The sequence below is a fragment of the Podarcis filfolensis genome (assembly GCF_964270895.1).
Source record: "Podarcis filfolensis genome assembly, chromosome: 11".
In the NCBI taxonomy this organism is placed as follows: domain Eukaryota; kingdom Metazoa; phylum Chordata; class Lepidosauria; order Squamata; family Lacertidae; genus Podarcis; species Podarcis filfolensis.
Genome location: NC_139613.1, coordinates 634,100 through 655,504, shown reverse-complemented (window position 1 = coordinate 655,504; position 21,405 = coordinate 634,100). Strand labels below are relative to the sequence as shown.

The following is a 21,405-nucleotide window of genomic DNA, read 5'->3' as shown; positions in this document are numbered from 1 at the left end:
TGGACTCAAAAAAGTTGAAAACCTCTGTTTTAGTGTCTATAGGCTTTTAGAAGTCTGCCGAGGACTTTTCTGAGAAAGACTGATTTACCAGTGATGGTGATGGTCTCTCTGTTGTAGTGCTGAGCCACTTTCCTCCCTTCCCCTCCCCCTCCCCGAGTCTTTTCACCCCTGGGGGGGTCCCTAAGTCTCTTGTTGAGTTCTGAGCAGGGGTCTCTCAAGGTGGTCCAGGCAGGAGCCAGCAGTGGGACCCTCAGTCGGTTTCGTTTGTTTCTAGGCTGCTGACTCCTTGCTCTTTGTCTCCCTCCAGGTGCTCCTTGGATGCTTCGATGAGATGTGCTTCTGTGGTCCCTCCTCACCTGAATCCTTCCATGGGTAGCTTGGGGACCGCGGGGGTCCTGGAGAGCGGCGACGATGGATAGCCCCCCCAAGCTGGCCGGCGAGACGCTGATTGTCCACCACATCCCCCTGGTGCACTGCCAGGTCCCCGACCGGCCGTGCTGCGGCACCACCAGCAAACGGGCCAACCCCTTTGGGCAGGCCGACTCAGGTGCCCTGCGGACCGGCTCCCTCCCGGAGCGGGACCTCTCGCAGGCCGACTCCCTGCTCTACAGCAGCTTGCTCCAGGCTCCAGAAGCGACCCTGGCCCCGGGGGAGACGCCCGAAGAGAAGGAGGCCCCACGCAGGGACCCGCCTGCCCCCGGTGCCAACAAGCGGCAGAACCCTTTCCTGCTGGGGGGCAGCGAGACCCAGGAGCTCTGCGAAGATGAGCTGGGCAAGGCCTCCTTCCACCTGCACGAGCTGGCCCTGCCGCCCTTCCGCCTGCACGAGCTGGCCCTGCCGCCCTTCCGCCTGCACGACACCAGCCCCGTCGTGAAGCCCTGGAGCGCCAGCCCCCGGGCGGACGTGGTGGAGGGCCAGGAGGAGGACGAGCTGTCCCACGAAGACGCCCGCAAGAGGAGCCGCCTGGCGCCTGAGCTGATGGAGCTGGATGAGTACGGCTGCCACCGGGCCGAGCCCTCCAGCTTCTCCTTTGAGCAGGAGTGGGCCAGCGACGGCGAGGAGCTGGCGCACAGCCGGGACGCCCCCCGCAGCCGGACGTGCAGCTGCTCCAGCGCGGAGCTGCAGCGCTGCTGCTGCTACAGCCTCTCCAGCCAGTCGGAGGCCCCCGACCAGCCGATGGGCTACGTCAGCGACTCGTCCTGCAACAGCTCCGACGGCGTCCTGGTCAATTTCAGCGCCCTCTACAACAAGATGAACGGGCACGTGCACCCCAACCTCAACTCGGGGGCCCACTCCTGCGACGACTCCTCCTCCGGAAGCCACTCAGACTCGGGGGCCTTCTACCTGGACTTGCACTCCTCGCCTGGCGAGCCCAAGGCGCCCGGCGAGCCGCACCAGGCCTGCGGATGCCACCACGCCTCCTCCCCGGTCTTGGATGCCAACTGCAACTCCTACCCTGCCCTGTGTGACCCCTGCGCCTCCGAGGCCTCCGACCTGACGGCCTGCTTCCAGAGCCAGGCGAGGCTGGTGGTGGCCACCCAGAACTACTACAAGCTGGTCACCTGCGACCTGTCCTCCCAGTCCTCGCCCAGCCCGGCCGGCTCGTCTATCACCAGCTGCTCGGAGGAGCAGCCGCGGGGCAGCCCCCTGCAGCCCACCGAGTACTACCTGTTCCAGAGGCCCGACAGCGACACTGACTGCTCGCGGGAGGAGTCGCAGGGGGAAGCCGAGAAGGGCGCCATCGAGGGGCAGGTGTACGTCAACGTCTCACCGCCCACCCTGGCTGGCCCGCGGAGGCAGCGGTCCCGCAGCTATGACCGCAGCCTGGACCGCAGCCCCACCGGGCGGCTGGGCTCCCTGGAGCGCATGATGAGCTGCCCGGTCCAGCTGAGCGACGGCCCTGCGATGCCCTCCCAGGGCTCCCCACCCAAGCGGGTCACATCCTTTGCGGAGCTGGCCAAGGGCCGCAAGAAGACGGGCTCCTCCCCCCCACTGCGCACCAGCAGGGACTCTTCCCTGGAGTTCTCCCCCATCCCTGAGTACCAGAGGGACGGATCCGTCTTCCTCGAGGGCCAGGCCAGGCACAGCCAGAGCCTCCCGTCCCACGCCCTCAACCGCAGCTGCGAGGGCCACCGTGGCGCCGAGAGGGGGCCAAGCATCCCCAGGAAGGGCCTGGGCTCCAGGGAGACGCCTTCCTGCGGGCAGGAGGGGCCCGCGCAGCCGTTCTTCTCCGCCTTGATGGAGCAGGGGCCTGCTGGTGGCCTTGGCCAGAAAGACATTCGTGCCCGAGCTGATGGTAAGCCACTGCCCTGGGTGACTGGCGCGCTGCTTCTCTCTCGCGGCCGGTGGATTGTGCGTGTTTGTCTGAATGCTGGAGGAGGGGCAGTCAGCTCAATGTCTCCTCCTCCTGCGATTCCTGCATTGCAGCGGGTCAGTCTAAATGGCCCTTGGGGTCCCGTCCAGCTCAACAATTCTAGGATGCTGTGATTCAGCTGAGGCTTTTAAAGAGAGGTTGGGTGGCCCCCTGTCAGGGATGCTCAAGTTGTAATTCCTGTGTTGCGGGGAGCTGGACTAGATAGCCCTTAGGGGCCCCTGATAACTCCAGAATTCTGTGATTCTATAAACATGGCTTCCCCCAAAGGGCGATGATGGGCAGGATGAGGTTTTTCAGGCAGGCTATCTGCAGGGGACCAGCCCTGGAGGCCAGCAGGGCCAGAACATCCTTGTGGGTGAACTGGGGGTCCTGATCTGGATTGGGGCCACTTCTTGTGTGATGGGGTCGGTGGGTATTGGGGTGTCTGGGAGGGACAGCACGGCTCGTTCGGGGCTCCCCAAAGGCTCAGTGCTGAGGGGAAGACTTTGCATGCAGTGGGGCTGGACCATGTGGGGAGCTGTGGACGCACCCCACTGTCTCTGGGTGCAGCCACCACACAGCTGACAATGCCCCAGAGGTGAGACCATTAGCAAAACAGCAACAACAAACTTATGGTTACATGAAACATACTCAATAAACACACAAGACGTAACATGAAGGGCTGTTACAGTTCCACAGAATCCTTTCAAAGAGTCTGAGACAAGGATTTCCGGAATATTAGCCTTGTTTCGCCATCCCAGGCTTCATCAGTAGAACAGGCTCTAGATAATGCAAATGAATACAATATCATAATCTCACACATTTTTACAGCAAAATTAATATAAAACCATAAACAACTGCACATACCATATACATATGAGTTTACAACATCTGAGCATGGATTGCTTTACTTCTGTTGTGCCATATGGGTCACTTTAAGAAAGAAGTTTTGTATCTGTGGATTGCCAACACCTGTTACTCAAACCAATATTGTGCTTGTCCATCTAATCCTGCTTTGTAACAGTCTCTGATTACTGCAACTACTACTATGCTATAAGATCCACTATCCTGTAATATTACATCTGGTATGTACAGCCTTTTGTGTGGATTATTGGACTCTGTGAACAGACAGGTGGAATAGATACTTTTATACGTGTGGACCTTAAGCATGAACTGATGAGAGAATGAACTGATCCACTGGGTCTTCTGCTTTTTTTGTTGAACTTTATGAGACTTCCGTTGAAATCTACAATTTGATACAATGAATAGTATACAGTGGTACCTCGGGTTAAGTACTTAATTCATTCCGGAGGTCCATTCTTAACCTGAAACTGTTCTTAACCTGAAGCACCACTTTAGCCAATGGGGCCTCCTGCTGCTGCCACGCCACCGGAGCACGATTTCTGTTCTCATCCTGAAGCAAAGTTCTTAACCCGAGGTACTATTTCTGGCTTAGCGGAGTCTGTAACCTGAAGTGTATGTAATCTGAAGCATCTGTAACCTGAGGTACCACTGTACCTTATTTATTCAAAAGTACAGCTGGTTACGTCTTGTGTGTTTATTAACCAGAGGTGAGACCAGCAGTGAAGCAGCAGCTGCAGGCATTTGGTCCGAATTAAAGGGCCTTGTCTTCTTAGGTACAGAGAGGTTAGTGTGGTGGTTTGGGGAGGGGTCCCTGGGGAGCCACCTGGCCAACTCTCCGCTCTGAGGCAAGCCTCTGAAACTTAAAATGCAGAGCAACAGCTCCAAATGCCCAAAGATCAATGGGGAAAATACAGGGGCGATGGCCAGAATGCCCCTTTCAAATGAAGAGCCTGCTCCATCAGGGCTGTGGCCCCTCTAGTTCTCGCAGTGGCCGACCAGACGCAAACAGGATTTGAGGACAAGAGAACTTTCCTCTCTGGTTATTCCAGCACTGCGGCCTCTGACTGGGGAGGCAAAGAGTCGCCCTTGAGAGCCCTCTCACCCATGAATGTGTGGCTTGGGCACTTGGCAGGCTGTGTGCTGGCCCCGGGGTGCTCTGCTCCCTCACCTCTTGGCCACTGCTGGTCTGGGGCTCAGGCATCCTGGGCGACCAGCACTGGAACAAGGAGGAGATGCTTGGTTTTCTTTCGACAGCACCCTGCCCAAAGGGCAGCCTCTGTTCTCGACAAACATCTCCCAGAGGTTTGCAGCAAAACCTTTCTCCTGATTTCTGTCGCCAGCTTGATGCCACCGCGTGACTTTGTTTGCTGAGGATCTGAAATGTGCCCACAAGGGCCGGATCCCTGGGTGGTCTTGCCGTCTAACGGCAGGTGAGCAGAGAAGGAAGGGAAGGGGTGGCTCTGGGGGTGCAAAGAGCCTCCTTGGGAGAGGAAGAGAGAGGGGGGCAGGCTTTGCTCAGAAGCCGCACAGCACCCGCCTGCAGCAGAAACGGGCCCTGATCCCAAAGCCTGCCCAGCATTTATTTTACAACTCCTCTCATATCCTTTACTCTCAAGAAGGTGGCTTGTCCAGTCCCCCCAATCCCCTGCCAGGGAGATCCATGCTCAGGAGCACTTAGACCAGAGTCTCCTCAGTCCACCCACCACTGCCTGGACATTCCCACTGCCCTTTCGCACCCCGGACCAGGAAGGGTCCTGGCCTCAAAGATGCTCCCTGGCCCTTCCTGGCCTCAAGGGCAGCTTTGCCTCCACTCTTCTCTGCACTCCCTTCAGTTTGGGGCCCTGGCACCCCGCCCCCCCCCCTTGGCCTGCTTTGTCTTTTTAAAAAAGTTTTCATTGGGGCTTATAAAGAAGAATACAAAGATTAATAATAATAATAATAATAATAATAATAATAATAATAATAATAAATTTATACCCAGCCAGAGCCGGGCTCAGGGCAGCTAACACCAGTAAAATTACAATAAAAACACAATGGGGTAAAAAGACACAATTTAAAATACAGGTTAAAATGCAATTTAAAATACAGCCTCATTTTAAAAGTAGCCCATGGATCAGAACCGTAAGGGGAGGGAAAACGTAAGGGTCAGACTGAGTCCAAACCAAAGGCCAGGCGGAACAGCTCTGTCTTGCAGGCCCTGCGGAAAGATGTCACGTCCCGCAGTTGAATATTCTCTCTCATGGCCAAACTAAAACGTTAATCTAAAGGGAAAAAAGAGAAAGAGGAGAGGAGAAGAGGTAAAAAGGAAGGAAGGAAGGAAGGAAGGAAGGAAGGAAGGAAGGAAGGAAGGAAGGGATAAAGAAAAAGGAATAGAAAAAGATTTAGGAGAGAGAGAGAGAGAGAGAGGGAGGGAGAGGGAGAGAGGGAGAAGTTAAGAAGCTAAAGAACTTCTGGTTCTTGGCCTGTCCGCTATATATAAACATTTTCTTCATCTACTCCAGCATAACACCTAATAACTCCCTGGGTCTCCTTGTGGCTGCCACCCAGTTTCCTATGGGGAGGCTGCTGGTGGGACTCCCCAGTTCCCTACCTTCTTGGGGCTCCTGGCAGGACCAGAGACCCTGCCTGGAGGCAGGAATTGTCCCCCTTGGAGAGATCTCTGTCCAAAGCGAAGCAGCTCAGAGTCGCCTCCTAAGTGGGAGCAGCCGCTGGCCTGGAGGAGCAGAGCTGAAAGGGGAGAAGCTGGTCTTGTGGTCCGCAGCGGGAGGAGACCCTCGTGTTGCGCAGCTGGGCTCCCATTTCAGGGAGGGGCCAAGGCAGCTGCTCTCCTCCTTCCTCTCCCGGGGAAGCAAAACACCTCCAGCTGCGGGGAGCGCCAGCCCAGGACATCCCAAGTGAAATAAAAAGGTCTGGAGGGATTGGGGGGTGTTGGGGGTGGGGGAGACCCTCTTGCATGAGGAGGAGGAGGTGGCAAACATGCCTGGCCACCAGAGGGGCAGATTCTGCCCTCGCAGCCCCCATCGAGGGGTGTGGGTGGGGTTCTCTTGCTGGCCCTTGCTGGTTCAGATAGACCCCCTTCCAAGAGGGTCCAGGGCAGAGGCTCAAACCCCCATAGCCCCCCTCCCCACATAGATGGTTCAGGGGGGGGAAGGGGCTGTGATTTGGGGTGGGTGGGGGAAGGGAGGGCCCTGGTCCTGCCCCCCCCCCCGCTGACTCCTGCTCACCCACCCACGGGACCCTTTCTGAGCCTCCCTGCTCCATCCTTCCAGCTTGACACGGTTTTTCCAGGGCCTCATCCAGCACAGCCTCAGAGAAGCTGTTCTCCCCTTTTCAGATGCTTGTATGAAATGCTGATTGGATCCAAGGATCTGGTGATCTTAGCAGGATGCGCCTGATTGCTTTGTCCAGGGGCAGAACTGGGCTGACTCATGGCTTCCCTTTCGACCACGGCTTGGTCCCAAAAAGGCCTTCAGATATTCCAATTAGCACCACTAATGACTTGCCCAGCACCTTCTGAGGGCTCTGACTGCTTGGCACACACGACGGCAACCTCGAAACCCGTACAACGGCCCTGCCAGGTTGGCCTGCGCCATTCTCTGAGGCTGAGCGAGGCTTGCTTGCCCAGGCAGATGCCAAAGTCCTTCCTGGGCGGCCAGACTTTTTTTTTTTTATAATTAATTTTTATTCAAATTTACAATAACCAATCCCATTACAATTTAACATCCCATTTAACTTATACATCTTATAGACTTCCGTCAGCCTATCTGACAATTTCCATATTTTTCACAACATTTCACATTCCTTAAATTTGTGTTGCACTTTAACCGTCCTTATTTTATCTTTTCAATTAAACAACATTCCTTACTATTCTCTTCACAAAGCTTCCTGAAATCCAACAAGCGTTATTTCCTGATCACACACAGTTTTGATATACTCTGTAAATTTGTTCCAGTCCTCGGTGAACCTCTGATCTCGTTGGTCTCGAATTTTACATGTTAATTTGTCCATTTCTGCGTATTCCATCAGTTTCATTCTCCATTCCTCCCTCGTTGGCATTTCTTCCTGTTTCCATTTTTGGGCCATCAAAATTCTAGCAGCTGTAATTGCATATCTAAATAGCTTCACATCTTTCTTTTCAACATCATTACCTAGTATACCTAGTAACAATGCTTCTGGTTTCTTTACAAACGTATATCTCATCATTTTTTTCATCTCGTTATAAATCATTTCCCAGAAGCTTTTTACTTTCTTACATTCCCACCACATGTGATAAAATGTTCCTTCTTTCTCTTGACATTTCCAACATTTATTACTAACTTTGAACATCTTTCCTAGTTTCACTGGGGTTATATACCATCTATATAACATTTTCATCACATTTTCTTTTATCGTGGTACATGCGGTGAATTTCATTCCCTCTTTCCATAACCTTATCCAATCCTCAAATTGTATATTATAACCAAAATCTTTAGCCCATTGAATCATTGCCGTTTTAACTTCCTCATCTTTTGTATGCCATTCGAGTAATAGTTTATACATTTTTGACAATACTTTTACATCACTATTCAAAATTTCTTGCTGAAACTTTGATTTTTTCCCTGAGTATCCTTTCTCCCGTATCTCTTTTTTAAACATTGCATTCAGTTGAAAATAATGCAGCCAATCATACACCTTTTCTTTAACCTCTTCATATGGTTTCAGATTCCATTTATCACCTTCTTTGATTATTAAATTTTCATATGTAATCCAGTCTCCTGTCATATTGACTTTTTTCGTACTCATTATCTCCAGTGGGGATAACCACATTGGTGTTTTCAGCTCTAAAAGGTTTTTATACCTATTCCATACTTCGATTAACGTACCTCTAAAGATATGACTTTCAAAACCTCTGTGCACTTTGTTTTTATCACACCATAGATAAGCGTGCCACCCGAATCTGTTGTCATGTCCCTCCAAATCCAACAATTCCATATTCTCCAATTTTATCCATTCTTTTAACCAGCAAAGACACGAAGCCTCATAATATAACTTCAAGTCTGGCAGGGCAAAGCCTCCTCTTTCTTTTGCATCTGTTAATATTTTAAATTTAATTCTTGGCTTTTTGCCCTGCCAGATATATTTTGACATTGTTCTTTGCCATTCTTTAAATATAATCACTCCTTTAATTATTGGTATCATCTGAAACAAGAACAACATTTTCGGTAGCACGCTCATTTTTATTGTTGCGATTCTTCCCCAGAACGATAATCTCATTCTTGCCCATACGTCTAAGTCACGTTTAATCTTATTCCAAACTGGTACATAATTATTTTGAAACAAGTCAATATTTCTAGGAGTTAACGTGATTCCTAAGTACTTTACTTTTTTTACCACATTCATTTCTGTTTGCTGCTGTATTTCTTCTATAACTTCTTGGTCTAAATTTTTCACCATTATTTTGGTTTTTTTCCTGTTTAATTTAAAACCTGACACCTGACCAAAATATTCAATTTCTTCTATCACTTCTTTAACACTCTGTATAGGATCCTCTATAGTTATAACCAAGTCATCGGCAAAGGCCTTAACCTTATATTGATTGTCACCCACAGTTACTCCTTTTATATTTTCATTGTTTCTTATAGATCTTAGGAAGACCTCCAGGACCGAAATGAATAACAGCGGGGATAACGGACACCCTTGTCTTGTACCTTTCATTATGGCAATATCTTCTGTTATAACGTTGTTCACAATTAATTTTGCTCTCTGTTCTGAATATATTGCCTTTATACCACTTAAGAAAGATTGACCCACATCCATATATTCTAAATTCTTTAGCATAAATTCCCAATAGATGTTATCAAAGGCCTTCTCAGCGTCCACAAAAATCAACATCGCTTGTTTATCCTTCCCGCTTGACAAATATTCAATTATGTTAATTACATTTCTTATGTTATCTTTCATTTGTCTCCCGGGAAGGAAACCCGCTTGATCCTTATGTATCATTTCATTCAAAACCTTTTTCATCCTATTTGCCAAAATATTTGCAAACATTTTATAATCATTATTCAATAACGAGATTGGCCTATAGTTTTTAACCTGCGTTAAATCCGAGTCTTGTTTGGGAATTAACGTTATGTATGCTTCCTTCCATGTTTCAGGTAGTTCTCCTTTTTCCAATATCTTATTCATCACATCTTTCAATGGTACAAGTAAAGTGTGTTTCATTTCTTTATAATATCTTGCACTGAATCCATCCGGCCCTGGCGCCTTCCCATTTTTTAAGTCCTTTATTACTCTTAAGACCTCTTCCAGTTCTATTGGTTCATTCAATTTAATTCTATTACTGTCTGATACTTTTTGCACCTTTTTCTTCTTTAAATATTCTTCTATTGCTTTAGTGTTAAGTTTCTCTTTTCTTTTATATAAGTCTTTATAAAAGTCCACAAAGCCTTTCCTTATTCCCTTCGGATTCTCTATCTCTTGATCTTCTATTTTGATTTTCTTAATTATACTTTGTTCCTTCCTCTTTTTAATTTGCCACGCAAGCCATTTTCCAGATTTGTTTGCATATTCAAAATTCTTTTGCTTCATTCTTCTTATATTCCATTCCACTTCTTTATTAATTATCATTGCAAATTGTGTCTGTAACATTTTTATACTCTGTTTTACTTTCTCGTCACCTGGCCTTATCGTTAGTTTCTTTTCATTTTCCATTATTTGTTTTAAAATTTCCTTCTTCCCTTTTTCTCTCATTCTATTTTTAATTGAATTTTGTTGAATGAAAAATCCTCTCATTACGGCTTTGCTGGCATCCCAGACCACACTCGTTTTCGTTCCTTTATTAGAATTGTTTACAAAATAGTCCGTCAAACATTTCTTGGCCCTGTCCACAATTTTTTGATCATCTAGAAGGTTTTCGTTTAGCCTCCACCTAAAAGACTTTTCTTCACTCCCTTTTAGAATGGCTTTCACCGCATTATGGTCTGATAATACTTTGGGTTGGATCTCAATCTTTAATATTCTTGTAGTTAACTCACCAGAAACCCAAATCTGATCAATTCGAGACATTGCTTGATTAACTTCTGAATAGAAAGTAAATTGTTTTTCTAACGGGTGTCTCAATCTCCAGATATCCACCAAATTACAGTTTTCCGCCATGTCAAAAGAAGTTTTTGGTAGTTTCCCCTCTTTCGATTTACCTTTGGCCCGAAGTCTGTCCATTTCCATTGAGACCACCCCGTTGAAATCTCCCATTATTATTATTTTCTGATCCAAATATTCAAATAATTTTTCCTCCAGTCCTTTAAAAAAATCTGCTTTGCATCCATTTGGTGCATAAACTCCAATTATTATTAATTTTTCGCCTAGCCAATTGACTTGTACTGCTATAATCCTCCCTTCCTCATCTTTAAATAGTTGCTGTGCCTCTAATTTACTTTTTATATACAAAACCACCCCTCTCTTCTTGCTTTTATCCGATGAAACAAACTCATTTCCCAATTTTTTATTAACCAAAATTTTCCTATGTGCTTTTTTAACATGAGTCTCTTGTAAACAAATAATGTCCAAATTCTTCTGTTTTAGATGTTGTATCACTTTATTCCTTTTTTTCCTTTCATTCAAGCCATTTGTATTCCATGTCCATAATTTTAATGCCATGATGTCTATCTATTAAATAAATTCCTTTTCCTCTTTTTACTTCTCTTCCTCTTCCTTATCTTCTTCGCTTTCCTCTTCCTCGTCCTTTCCTCCTCCTCTTCCTTTTCTTTTCTCCTTACTGTCTCGCTCCTCTTCCTCCTCCGGCTCCACCGAATCTCCCTCACCACCTCTCGCTCCCAGCACTTCAGCCTCTTCTCCAACTCTGGTCAACTCTCTGTATCTTCTGAAAAATTTCTCCACATCTTCTGATTTAGTCAGTCTGTGCCTCTTCCCTTTGTATGCAAATGTCACTCCTTCTGGAAATTCCCACTTAAATTCTATTCCATTTTTCTTCAATGTTTGTGCTAGTTGTCTGTATCGGTCCCTTTTTTTCAGTAGTCTCACCGGCACGTCTTTAAAAATAATTATATAATTTCCGTCGATGTTTAGACGCTTCTCTCTGTTTCTTTGCAAAATCAAGTCTCTCATTTCTTTGTCCCTAAAAATGATCAGACAGTCACCGGGGAATTTTTTAGCTTTAGTCGTTCTTATTTTAATCCTAAATGCATTTTGTATCGTTTTCTGCACATCTTCAATTTTCATATCCAACCATTGGGCAATTTCTGCCGTCAATTTTTCTTTAATCTTTTCTCCCTGGGTTTCTGGCACCGATCTTAATCTCAAGTTAGACTCCCGTTGCCGAAGTTCATTCATCGCAACCGCGTCCCAGAGCTCTTCCTGCGTCCTATTCACTTCAGACATTTCTGCTCTTATTTTTTCCTCTTCCTTTCGCACCTCTCTCATTTCTAATTTTGTCCTTTTCATTCCTTCTTCCAGGTTTTGTGTTCTTTTGTGGGGGTGGGGGAGACCCTCTTGCATGAGGAGGAGGAGGTGGCAAACATGCCTGGCCACCAGAGGGGCAGATTCTGCCCTTGCAGCCCCCATCGAGGGGTGTGGGTGGGGTTCTCTTGCTGGCCCTTGCTGGTTCAGATAGACCCCCTTCCAAGAGGGTCCAGGGCAGAGGCTCAAACCCCCATAGCCCCCCTCCCCACATAGATGGTTCAGGGGGGGGAAGGGGCTGTGATTTGGGGTGGGTGGGGGAAGGGAGGGCCCTGGTCCTGCCCCCCCCTGCTGACTCCTGCTCACCCACCCACGGGACCCTTTCTGAGCCTCCCTGCTCCATCCTTCCAGCTTGACACGGTTTTTCCAGGGCCTCATCCAGCACAGCCTCAGAGAAGCTGTTCTCCCCTTTTCAGATGCTTGTATGAAATGCTGATTGGATCCAAGGATCTGGTGATCTTAGCAGGATGCGCCTGATTGCTTTGTCCAGGGGCAGAACTGGGCTGACTCATGGCTTCCCTTTCGACCACGGCTTGGTCCCAAAAAGGCCTTCAGATATTCCAATTAGCACCACTAATGACTTGCCCAGCACCTTCTGAGGGCTCTGACTGCTTGGCACACACGACGGCAACCTCGAAACCCGTACAACGGCCCTGCCAGGTTGGCCTGCGCCATTCTCTGAGGCTGAGCGAGGCTTGCTTGCCCAGGCAGATGCCAAAGTCCTTCCGGGGCGGCCAGACTTGTGGCTCCCGCAGGAGCTGCCGGTTGAGCCCTCATCCTGCTTTGCCTGGCATTTTCCGGGGCATTTTCCCTCCGCTGGGATATTAGGCAGCCTTTGTCGCCTTTTTGGCACCTGCTGAAGCCCTTCCTCTCCCAACTAGCCTTTTGAGATCTTTCCTGCTCTCCATCTGCTTTGAAGTTGTTTGTAAGCTGCTTTGGTTGCTTTCTCACTTTGTGGGCTCCTCTGGGAGGAAGGATGGGGCGTACATTTAATAATAAATAAACTGGGAAGGTTCAGCCATGCCTCCAACTGAATGAGAGCCAGCAGTGCACCCTGGTTTGTTTCCTTGCTGGTTTTCATTCATCGGGCACCTGGGTGATCCCTCCTGGGCTTGGCACTGGCCTGGCATGGTAGGTGGGGGCTGTCCCAGTGAGATTCTTGACCTGTGCTGTGCTGCCCTGGGGCAAGAAGCTAGTCCTGGCTGAGGTGCCAGCTCCACATCAAGGTAGGGCATGTAGTGCCAGCAGGGGCCACTTGCCCATGTTGCTGGGGCAGAGCAGGGATCCGTTGGCCATGAAGAGGAATGGAGGGCAGGGGGAGATTTTGCTTGCATCCATCTTAGCTGTAGAGCTCTGCTGGAAGTGAGGGCTTAGCGGAGGGATGATTTTCTTTCCCAGGGTTGGGGGCTAGGGTGCTGCTGCCCCTGAGCCAGAGGACCAGGCAGGGCTCTGCCACCACATCCCTAGGAGGGCTGAAGCAAATATGAAGGGGGGCATGTTTCAAGGCAGGGGCAGGAGAGGGAAACTGAATTGCAGAACGTTGAACTAGATGATGTTGTAAACAAAAATCTGCCCCCTTTCCCCTTGTGGGGTATCCAAGAGCCCATATAGAGTCCTTACGTAGCTTCCCTATTGGTAGGAGGAAGTAACAGAGGCCAACCAGAGAATATTGAGAAGCAAAGCAGCTTGTAAGCCTGATCTTTATTGATCTGTTGCAACAGGGTCCTCACTCATCACACGCAGGAGGGAGGAGGAACCCAGAAAAATGGGGAGATGCCCAGAGCAGCACCTGCCAGGCTGCCTCTGACTCAGGTTTCCAGATTGATGGAGGCACTTGGACTAGACAGTGTCTGTGTTGGGCATCATTTCACAGACATTTATGCCAAAGACGGAGCCTTTCACTGCAAAAAGTAACACACACGCAGGGGCACCAACTTGAATAAAATATTGGGGGGGGGCTCAGGTAAGCCCTCACCCTCATAATTGATTACATGGCATGGCGCACGCACACCACATGAATGGCAATGCCCATCAGCTTGAGGGGGCGCTGGCTCCCTCTAATACTTTATTGGGGGGTTGAAGAGCCCTCGGCCCCATGGAGTTGGCTCCTATGCGCAGTGGACGCTTCCAGCTAACCGTTCATTGAGCGTCCATCCTGATTTGTGTGCAGAGGGATGAGGTGAGAGTGGCTTTTTAATTCACTCTTCTGGAAACCACAGGAGGGAAAAGTGGCTCTTGTGCTTGCTTGTTTCCAGGAGAGCAGGATGCTGGGTGAGATGGGGCCCCTGGGGCCTGATCCAACAGGCTCTTCTCATGCTCTTAAGGCTGCTGTGCCACCCAGAGGCAGTCTGTGAGGGTTCCAACTGTTATAAGAAAAACTGCTCCCTTTTCCTTATGGGATATTCCAGAGACCGTATAGAGTCCTTATGAGGGTTCTCTGTCAGTAGGAGAAAATAACAGAGGCCAACCAGAGTATATTGAGAAGCAAAGCAGCTAGTAAGCCTGATCTTTATTGAAGGAAATAAACTATTGCAACAGGGTCCCCCACTCCCCCCACGCGGGAGGGAGGAGAACCCCGAACAATGCTGCACAAGCCCTATATAGACTTTTGAGATTGCCCACCCTGTAGCTCAAGACCACCCCCCAAAACATCATCCATACATCACAGAAGGAGGCGGTCTCCAGCAGAAATTTGAGAGTGTTGCTTCTCTCCTGTCTGCCAGGATACCTGATAAGGCCTTACTTGGTTGCATTTTCTGGGTAGCCTGGCCATTCCTTGGAGATGGTAAATACTTCCTGAATCTCTTACGCATATTGAGAGTGATACTTGCCAGGCTGTATTTACAGGGAGGTGTAAGCAGCCCCCACAGTCCAAAGACCACTGGAAAGCTTCCCCCTTTTCCTTCCTCCTTGCAGAGAAATATTTGAGGTCCATTTGGGAGAGTCAAAATGGCTTCAGGATTGCTCTCCTGTACTATTTCAGACACGTGGTTTACATACTTATGTATGTGTTTGCCTTGTAGATTTATGAACATTTATGTTTTATATGAGACCTTAGAATTCTTATAAAACTACATCCTTAGAGATATTTGTCCTTAGAGATATCCTTAGCCCCCTTTGGCCTGACCCAGCCGTCTCTCCTCATGCTCTTATGGAACTTCCAGCTCCAGAGGCAGTCTATCTGCAGTCCAATCTTCTATGGGGCATCTGGGCACTGGGAGAAGAGGAGCCCGGGTCCCCTGGCGTCCTTTCACGCTGCCTCTCTCTCTCCCTCTGCAGGCGGCGCAGCGGACAGCAAGTCGGTGGTGCGCTACAGCAAGGCCCAGCGCCCGACCACCCTGCCCATCCAGCCCTTTGTGTTCCAGCACCACTTTGCCAAGCAGCCCAGGGCGCGGGCCTTGCACAGCCACTTTGCCGCCAGCCTCTCCCAGCTCTACAGCCGCTCGGCCGCCAGCCAGACTCTCTCCTCCGCCTCCCAGTCCTCGGCCTCTGCCACCTCGGCCGAGATGGTGGTCCAGGCGGCGGCCCTGGGGCACGGCCAGCGCTCGGCGGACGGGGCGGCCTCCCTGGGGGACGGCTGTGCCAGGAAGCCCGTGCCAGAGACCACGCGCCCGTCCCCGCTGGGCAGCTACTCCCCTGTGCGAAACAACGTGCCTTTTTTCCAGAGCGCGGACTCCTCCTCCTCCTCCTGCTGCTCGCCAGGCAACGAGAGCCACCCGCCCCGGAGCAGGTCTTGCCCGGTCTCTGCCAACCTCCTGCCCACCGGGACTTCCCCTCCCGCAGGAAGCCAGGCTGCCAACCTCAGCAGCAACGCCAACGGCACCGCCCTGCTGGCCAAGAAGGAGAGCCCCTCGCCCGCGCCCACGAAGGCTCCCGTGCTGCTGCCGGAACTGGATGCCCCCGCGCCCGAGCGCCAGCTCCACCACAGCACCGCCCTGCCTCCCCTGATGCCCCCCGGGCTGATCCTGGCCAGGCCAGGCGACCACGGGGAGCCCCAGTGGCCCCTCGGCTGCAGCGAGGCTCTGGGCGCAGGATCGCTGGGCCCTCGGCCGCTCAATGGTGGGTAGCCGGTCCAGAGATGGTCATGCAGCAGAGTGTTGGGGTGTTGGGGAAAAGATCTTGGAGTGTGCATGGGGTTTTGGGGGGGCTATGGCATTTTCCTTCATTGCAGGGGCCCCCAAAACACTGGGTGTTGGGGGGAGATATGGGCTGCTGTTATCAGGCTGCCAGCGCCAGCCCAGGTGGGTCCTGCTTTTGGGGAACGCATGCCAAGGCACCGTCTCTGGGCCAAGGGTTCCACTGCCTGTGAGTGAGGGTACCCCCTGTAACCTCCCCCTGGGGAGCAGCCAGTGCAGGGCAGGGGATGGGTGTGCCTATCTTTGGCCAAGGATTGGCTCCAGTTCTGGGGGTGCACTGACTCCTGTCCGTTCACGCCTCTCCAACTCCCCTCCCTGGGAAAGCCAGGCTGTGCCGGAACTGAGACGCATCTTGCCTTGGTGGGGGGTGGGCTAGATGACTTTAGGGGACCCTTTCCAGCTTACAGTTCTAGGATTCTGCAGAATATGCCTGTGTGCATGTGTGCGAAAGGCCTCTGAAGCATCAGATGGCCGGGAGTCCCTGCAACCTCCTCTGCCCAGCTGCCTCCTGCCCCACCTGCCCAGTTCAGGTGTGCTCTCCAGGTGTGTTTCCCCTGCACCTTTTTGGGGGCTTCACCGCATGAACACTCCGATGCTGCTGCTGCTGCTACTAACTGCCTGTCTCTGTTCCTGCCTCCTTCCCTTTGCCCCCCTGCTTTTCTGCCCCTCTCCTTCTCCCCCATCTCTCCTTCCGGCTGCCCCCTGCCTCGTCCCGGGTGCCCCCCCAGCCAACCACCTCTCTCCGCAAGCCCTCAAGTGGCGGGAGTACCGGCGGAGGAACCCCCTGGGCCTGGACCGCATTTCGGGGCTGGCCGGCAGCCTGGACTGGAAGCAGCCGGAGGGCAGGCTGCCCTGGAGGAACCCCATCTTCGAGCTCCCCTTGAGCACGGGCCGCGCCAGCTGCAGACTCAACGGTGGGCCCCCTCCTCCCGTGGGGCTGAGGCAGCCAGCAAGCCCTCTGGGTGGGGAGGGGGGCTGAAAGGGGGCCTTGGAGGGACCCCCTAGAAGGGCAGGATGGAAGGGGAGGACTCAGCGGCGGGCCATGAATGCCAACCCCCTGTCTCTGAAATCATATACCGTATTTTTCGCTCTATAAGATGCACCCGACCATAAGACACACCTAGTTTTTAGAATAGGAAAACAAGAAAAGCCAGCAAGAGCCGCAGACACGCTTGCTTGGCGCGGCTCTTTAAAGATAGATCGGCTCTTCCTTGCTTTTCCGGGAGGTGGGAGAAGGGACTGACGGGCTGCCCTCCATCCCTTGTCCCACCTGGAAAAGCCAGAGCAAGCTATCGCTGAAGCCAGCAGAGCAAGAGCGATATCTGCGCAGCGCCTCTTGGTCTGCTGGCTTCCCAGCGAAGCAGGATGAGGGACGGGAAGCAGCCCTTACGGAGCCCCTTCCATCCCTCATCCTGCTTCGCTGGGAAGCCAGTGACCCAGAAGCGCTACAGCTCTCCCTCTTGCTCTGCTGGCTTCTGGGATAGCTGCGCAGCCTGCATTCGCTCCATAAGACGCACACACATTTCCCCTTTCTTTTTAGGAGGGAAAAAGTGAGTCTTATGGAGCGAAAAATACGGTATTTATTCCACCTTTTCCTCCAGGGATCTCAAGCTGGCAGGCATGGCTCTCCCCACTCATTTAATGCCCACAACAGCCCTGCGAGGTAGGCCAGGCTAGCCCACGATGGCAGCCAGGGAGCTTTGCGGCCAATCCAGAGTCCGAGGGAAGCCAGTGGGCCTTGAGGATGCCCTTGTGTGCCCAGGCTGGTGGGATGGCAGCCCAGCCGTTACCTTTGCAGGGACTAGATCAGGCATGTCCAGCCAGTCGAACGCCATCTACTGGTCGATCGCGGGGCATTCCTGGTCGATCATGGCTGATGGCGTGACCCTGATCGATCATGACACGCCACGCCCCCGTTGCTCTTTCCCCTTGCTGCCGCCAGCGCTTTTGTTATTGCCTTATTTTCCTGCATCTGTGGGGAAAGTGTGTGACGGAGTGAGAGCTGTAGGCTGTAGGGTGAGCGATTTAATGCAACTTTGGTCTCCCCGCATGAAGAAAGCTCAAGAACTTTGGTCTCTCCACCCAAAAAAAGCTCAGCTACTCTGTGCAGTGACAATGGGCAGATCAATCCCAGTTTTATTGTACTAGGAGTAGATCGTGGTCTTTATACAGTTGGACGTGCCTGGACTAGATGGAGAGACAGGATGGCAGCCTCACTCGGAACAGCAACTGATTCTGATTTAAGGCATTCATAGCTTGGTCTTTAGCCATCCCTCCGATAAAGACAGAGCCACCAAAATGCTACTCCCTGCCACTTGGGTGGATTTAAAAGAGAATTAGACAAATTCATAGAGGATCAATCTCTCCCAGTGGCTGCTAGCCATGAAGACCATACTCTGCCGATAGTAAGAGGCAGCTTTACTTCTGGATCCCAGTTGCTGGAAACCCTAGGAGGGGAGAGTTGCTCTTGGGTTTGAATCCTGCTTGCGGGTTTCCCATGGGGGCATCTGGGTGGCCACCGTGGGGGCAGGAGGCTGGATTAAATGGGCCCCCTTTGGCATGATCCAGAAACAGGGCTCTTCTTTTGCTATAATAATAATAATTAATAATAATAATAATAATACCCTGCCCATCTGGCTAGGTTGTGCCAGCCACTCCGCATGTCACAGAGGAGCTGGATCTGACCCTGCCCATCTCCTTCCCCTCCTCTGTCCCTGCAGGACATTCCCTGAAGCAGCCACAGCTCAACTACTCCGACTTCTTCCCGGACTATTTCTCCTTGGCGGAAAAGCCCCCGGCCGAATTCTGCCTCTCTCCGGACGGCAACACAGAGTCCATCTCCATCGATCTGCTGCAGAAGAAGGGTGAGGCCCCGGCAGCATCTGTGGGGTGCCAGGCAGGGAAGTGGGGCTCTCTGCCCCCCCGTCCTTCAGCCAGATACAGCTGAGCAAAGGGCTTGGGGGCTCTTGTCCCTGGGGGGCATCAGTCTGAGTGGCGATTGACAGACCCCAAAAGTGTCCCCATAGTGCATGAGGAGCCCAGATAAAGGAAGGAGAGTGTGGGGAGGAGGGGGCTACCCGCTGGGTGTCCTATCAGGGGCTGGGGGGCTCCTCCTGCATGCACGTTTTTTGCCGTGTCCCAACGACAAGGACCTGGGACAGACCAGGGTTCGAATCCCCTTCCAGCCACATGAAGCTCACTGGGCAACCTTGGACCAGTCGCTGCCTCTCTCAGCCCAACCCGCCTCGCAGGGTTGTTGTTGAGGAGGATGTTGTAAATGAAAATCTGCCCTTTTCCCCTTATGGGGTATCCAAGAGCCCATATAGAGTCCTTACGTAGGTTCCCCATTGGTAGGAGAAAATATCAGAGGACAACCAGAGAATATTGAGAAGCAAAGCAGCTCGTAAGCCTGATCTTTATTGATCTGTTGGAACAGGGTGCCCCCCTCACCCGCAGGAGAGAGGAGGGACCCAGAAAAATGGTGTGCAAGCCCTTATATAGACTTTTGAAATTGCCACCCTGTAGATCAAGACCACCCCCAGAAACAACATACATACATCACAGAAGGGGTGTAACCTAAGACCACCACTCAGATACATCATATCTACATCGCAGAAAGGGCGGTCTACAGCAGAAATCTGTGTGCTTTGTTTACCTCCTGTCTGCCAGGTTACCTGTTGAATTCTCAGTTGATTGGATTGCCTGGGGAGCCTGGCCAGTCTTTTGTAATGATAAATATTTAGTTCCTGAGCCAGGTCAGGCTCACACCCTATTCATATCTTAAGACAGGATTTGGGAAGGAAAAGACAATGGGGAGGCTTTTCCATTTTCCTTTGAACTTTCAGATAAAACATTTGGTCAGTTTGGGAATCAAAAATGGTTCCAGGTCAGTCTTCCTGTGCTGATCTATGTACGTGCTTGGTTGGTACACCTATGAACATTTAACATATATCTAAGACCTCAAAATTCCTATCACAAGGGGGAACACTGCCTTGAGATCCTGGGAGAAAGAGATGAGAATCAAATAAATGAGTAAAATTATAATCTCTCCCCCTGCCTCCCGCTTCAGCTACCAGCAGTTGTGGGGGATGGCCTGTGTGGGGAGAGTCAGTGCTCCAGCGCATGGGCCAGATCCAGTCGCTTCCTCCCCTCCCAGCACAGAACGAGTCTTTGGGAAATTTGGTCCTTTCTAGTTTATCTGAGTGCCCCATCTTTGTATGTTCCAGATGGCAGCAGCCTCACTCGGGCACTGAAGCTCTTGAACACATTTGGGGGCTGAACCTCACCCCCAATCTGGGCTCTCTCTCCCTCCTAAAGCATAGGGGACAGGCAGGCCACCTCTTCTGTTGCAAGTGGGCAGGAATTCCTGCTGGCTCCTGGAACCAGGATTCTCCCAGAGTTCTCAAAGATAATAGAGGCAGCAGGATTACACCCTCAGATCTCCAAGTTTCCTGCATTTCAGGGGGGCGAGGGACACACCAGATGGAGCTCTGCAATTCTAGGATTCTTGGAGTTTTATCCAAGAAGGAAACTTCTGGGGAAGACCTTCCTGGAACCTTCTCTGCAGTGTGGGGCAGGCGAGGGATGCATGGCGAGGGCCCTCACCCACCTGCCCTCTTTTTCTGCCCCCCAGGTCTCGTCAAGGCGATCAACATGGCTGTGGATTTGATTGTGGCGCATTTTGGGACCAGCAGGGATCCTGGGGTGAAGGTGAGATCCTTCTTTTCTTCCTCTGCCTCCCCTCCCCTTCCTTGGGTCTAGGTCACCAGGAGCAGCCAGGATCCTCCAGGGGCTCCCAAAGCCCTTCCTTCCTTTCAAGACATTGCCGCCACCATCGCTTGCGGCCCCCACAGCCCTTGTCCCTTTAGCGCAAGTAGGAAGAGCCTGTCCTGGATCAGGCCAACAGCCCACCTAGTCCAGCATCCTCTTCTCACAGTTGCCCGTGAGGAACCTGTGGGAATGTTCAGGGATGCAGGAGAGGATATATTGTTTGATTATAGCCTTTTCAACTTGTGTTAACAAGTTTCACAATTTAGCAGAGTAACATTTCCCTTTTTAAACTTGCAGTGGATGTGTTTGGTCAGGCTTGCTAAAGCCTCAATAAAACTGCTCTGGCATTTTCTCCTTATTCCCTCATAAAAGATAAGACACAACACAGTCTTCTCTGAAAGTATAAAAAGGTTTACTCACACATCATTCTGTTCACAATAGGATCCCAGAAGGCAGACTTAGCTTAGAAAAGTAACATACATCTGGAAACTATCTCATAAGAAGACAATCCCTTTGTCCAAGAGAGCATCTTTGGCTAAGTAGATGTTGCTTCTTTGATGCATGTAGTCAGAGAGAGAGAGAGATGGCTGCCCTGCCCTGTGCTTTTGTCATTACCTGCACAGGTGAGGCCACGCCCACCTCTAGTCACATGCAGAGGAAGTCTGTAAGTGTCTCAGCCCAGAAGGAAACAGGAAGTTTACCTGCTGGCTGGACAAACATTCCTCCCCATGTGTAAACATGCTCACTCTAGGAATGTTGTACTTGACTGCTCTTGTGTTTCACATCCCACAGAACCAGCAAGCAGGATTCAAATCCAGGGTGTTC

General features: G+C 51.1%; 2 protein-coding genes across 6 annotated transcripts in view; one reads left to right on the top strand and one right to left on the bottom strand.

The window, feature by feature from the left end:
* Positions 1-21,405, bottom strand: part of CIMIP2B (ciliary microtubule inner protein 2B) — a 49,625-nt gene that overhangs the window by 4,151 nt on the left and 24,069 nt on the right. The gene's annotated exons all lie outside the window — the stretch shown is intronic.
* Positions 1-21,405, top strand: part of RUSC2 (RUN and SH3 domain containing 2) — a 57,304-nt gene that overhangs the window by 21,718 nt on the left and 14,181 nt on the right. For 3 of the 5 annotated variants that reach the window (XM_083575486.1, XM_083575485.1, XM_083575487.1), the window contains exons 2-6: positions 308-2,296; positions 14,954-15,733; positions 16,539-16,724; positions 18,531-18,674; positions 20,444-20,520. In XM_083575486.1, the coding sequence (XP_083431612.1) occupies positions 412-2,296; positions 14,954-15,733; positions 16,539-16,724; positions 18,531-18,674; positions 20,444-20,520 (3,072 nt within the window). In that variant the 5' untranslated portion in view covers positions 308-411. The remainder of the gene's footprint in view (positions 1-307; positions 2,297-14,953; positions 15,734-16,538; positions 16,725-18,530; positions 18,675-20,443; positions 20,521-21,405) is intronic. The other 2 variants (XM_083575489.1, XM_083575488.1) reach the window with 1 other exon arrangement.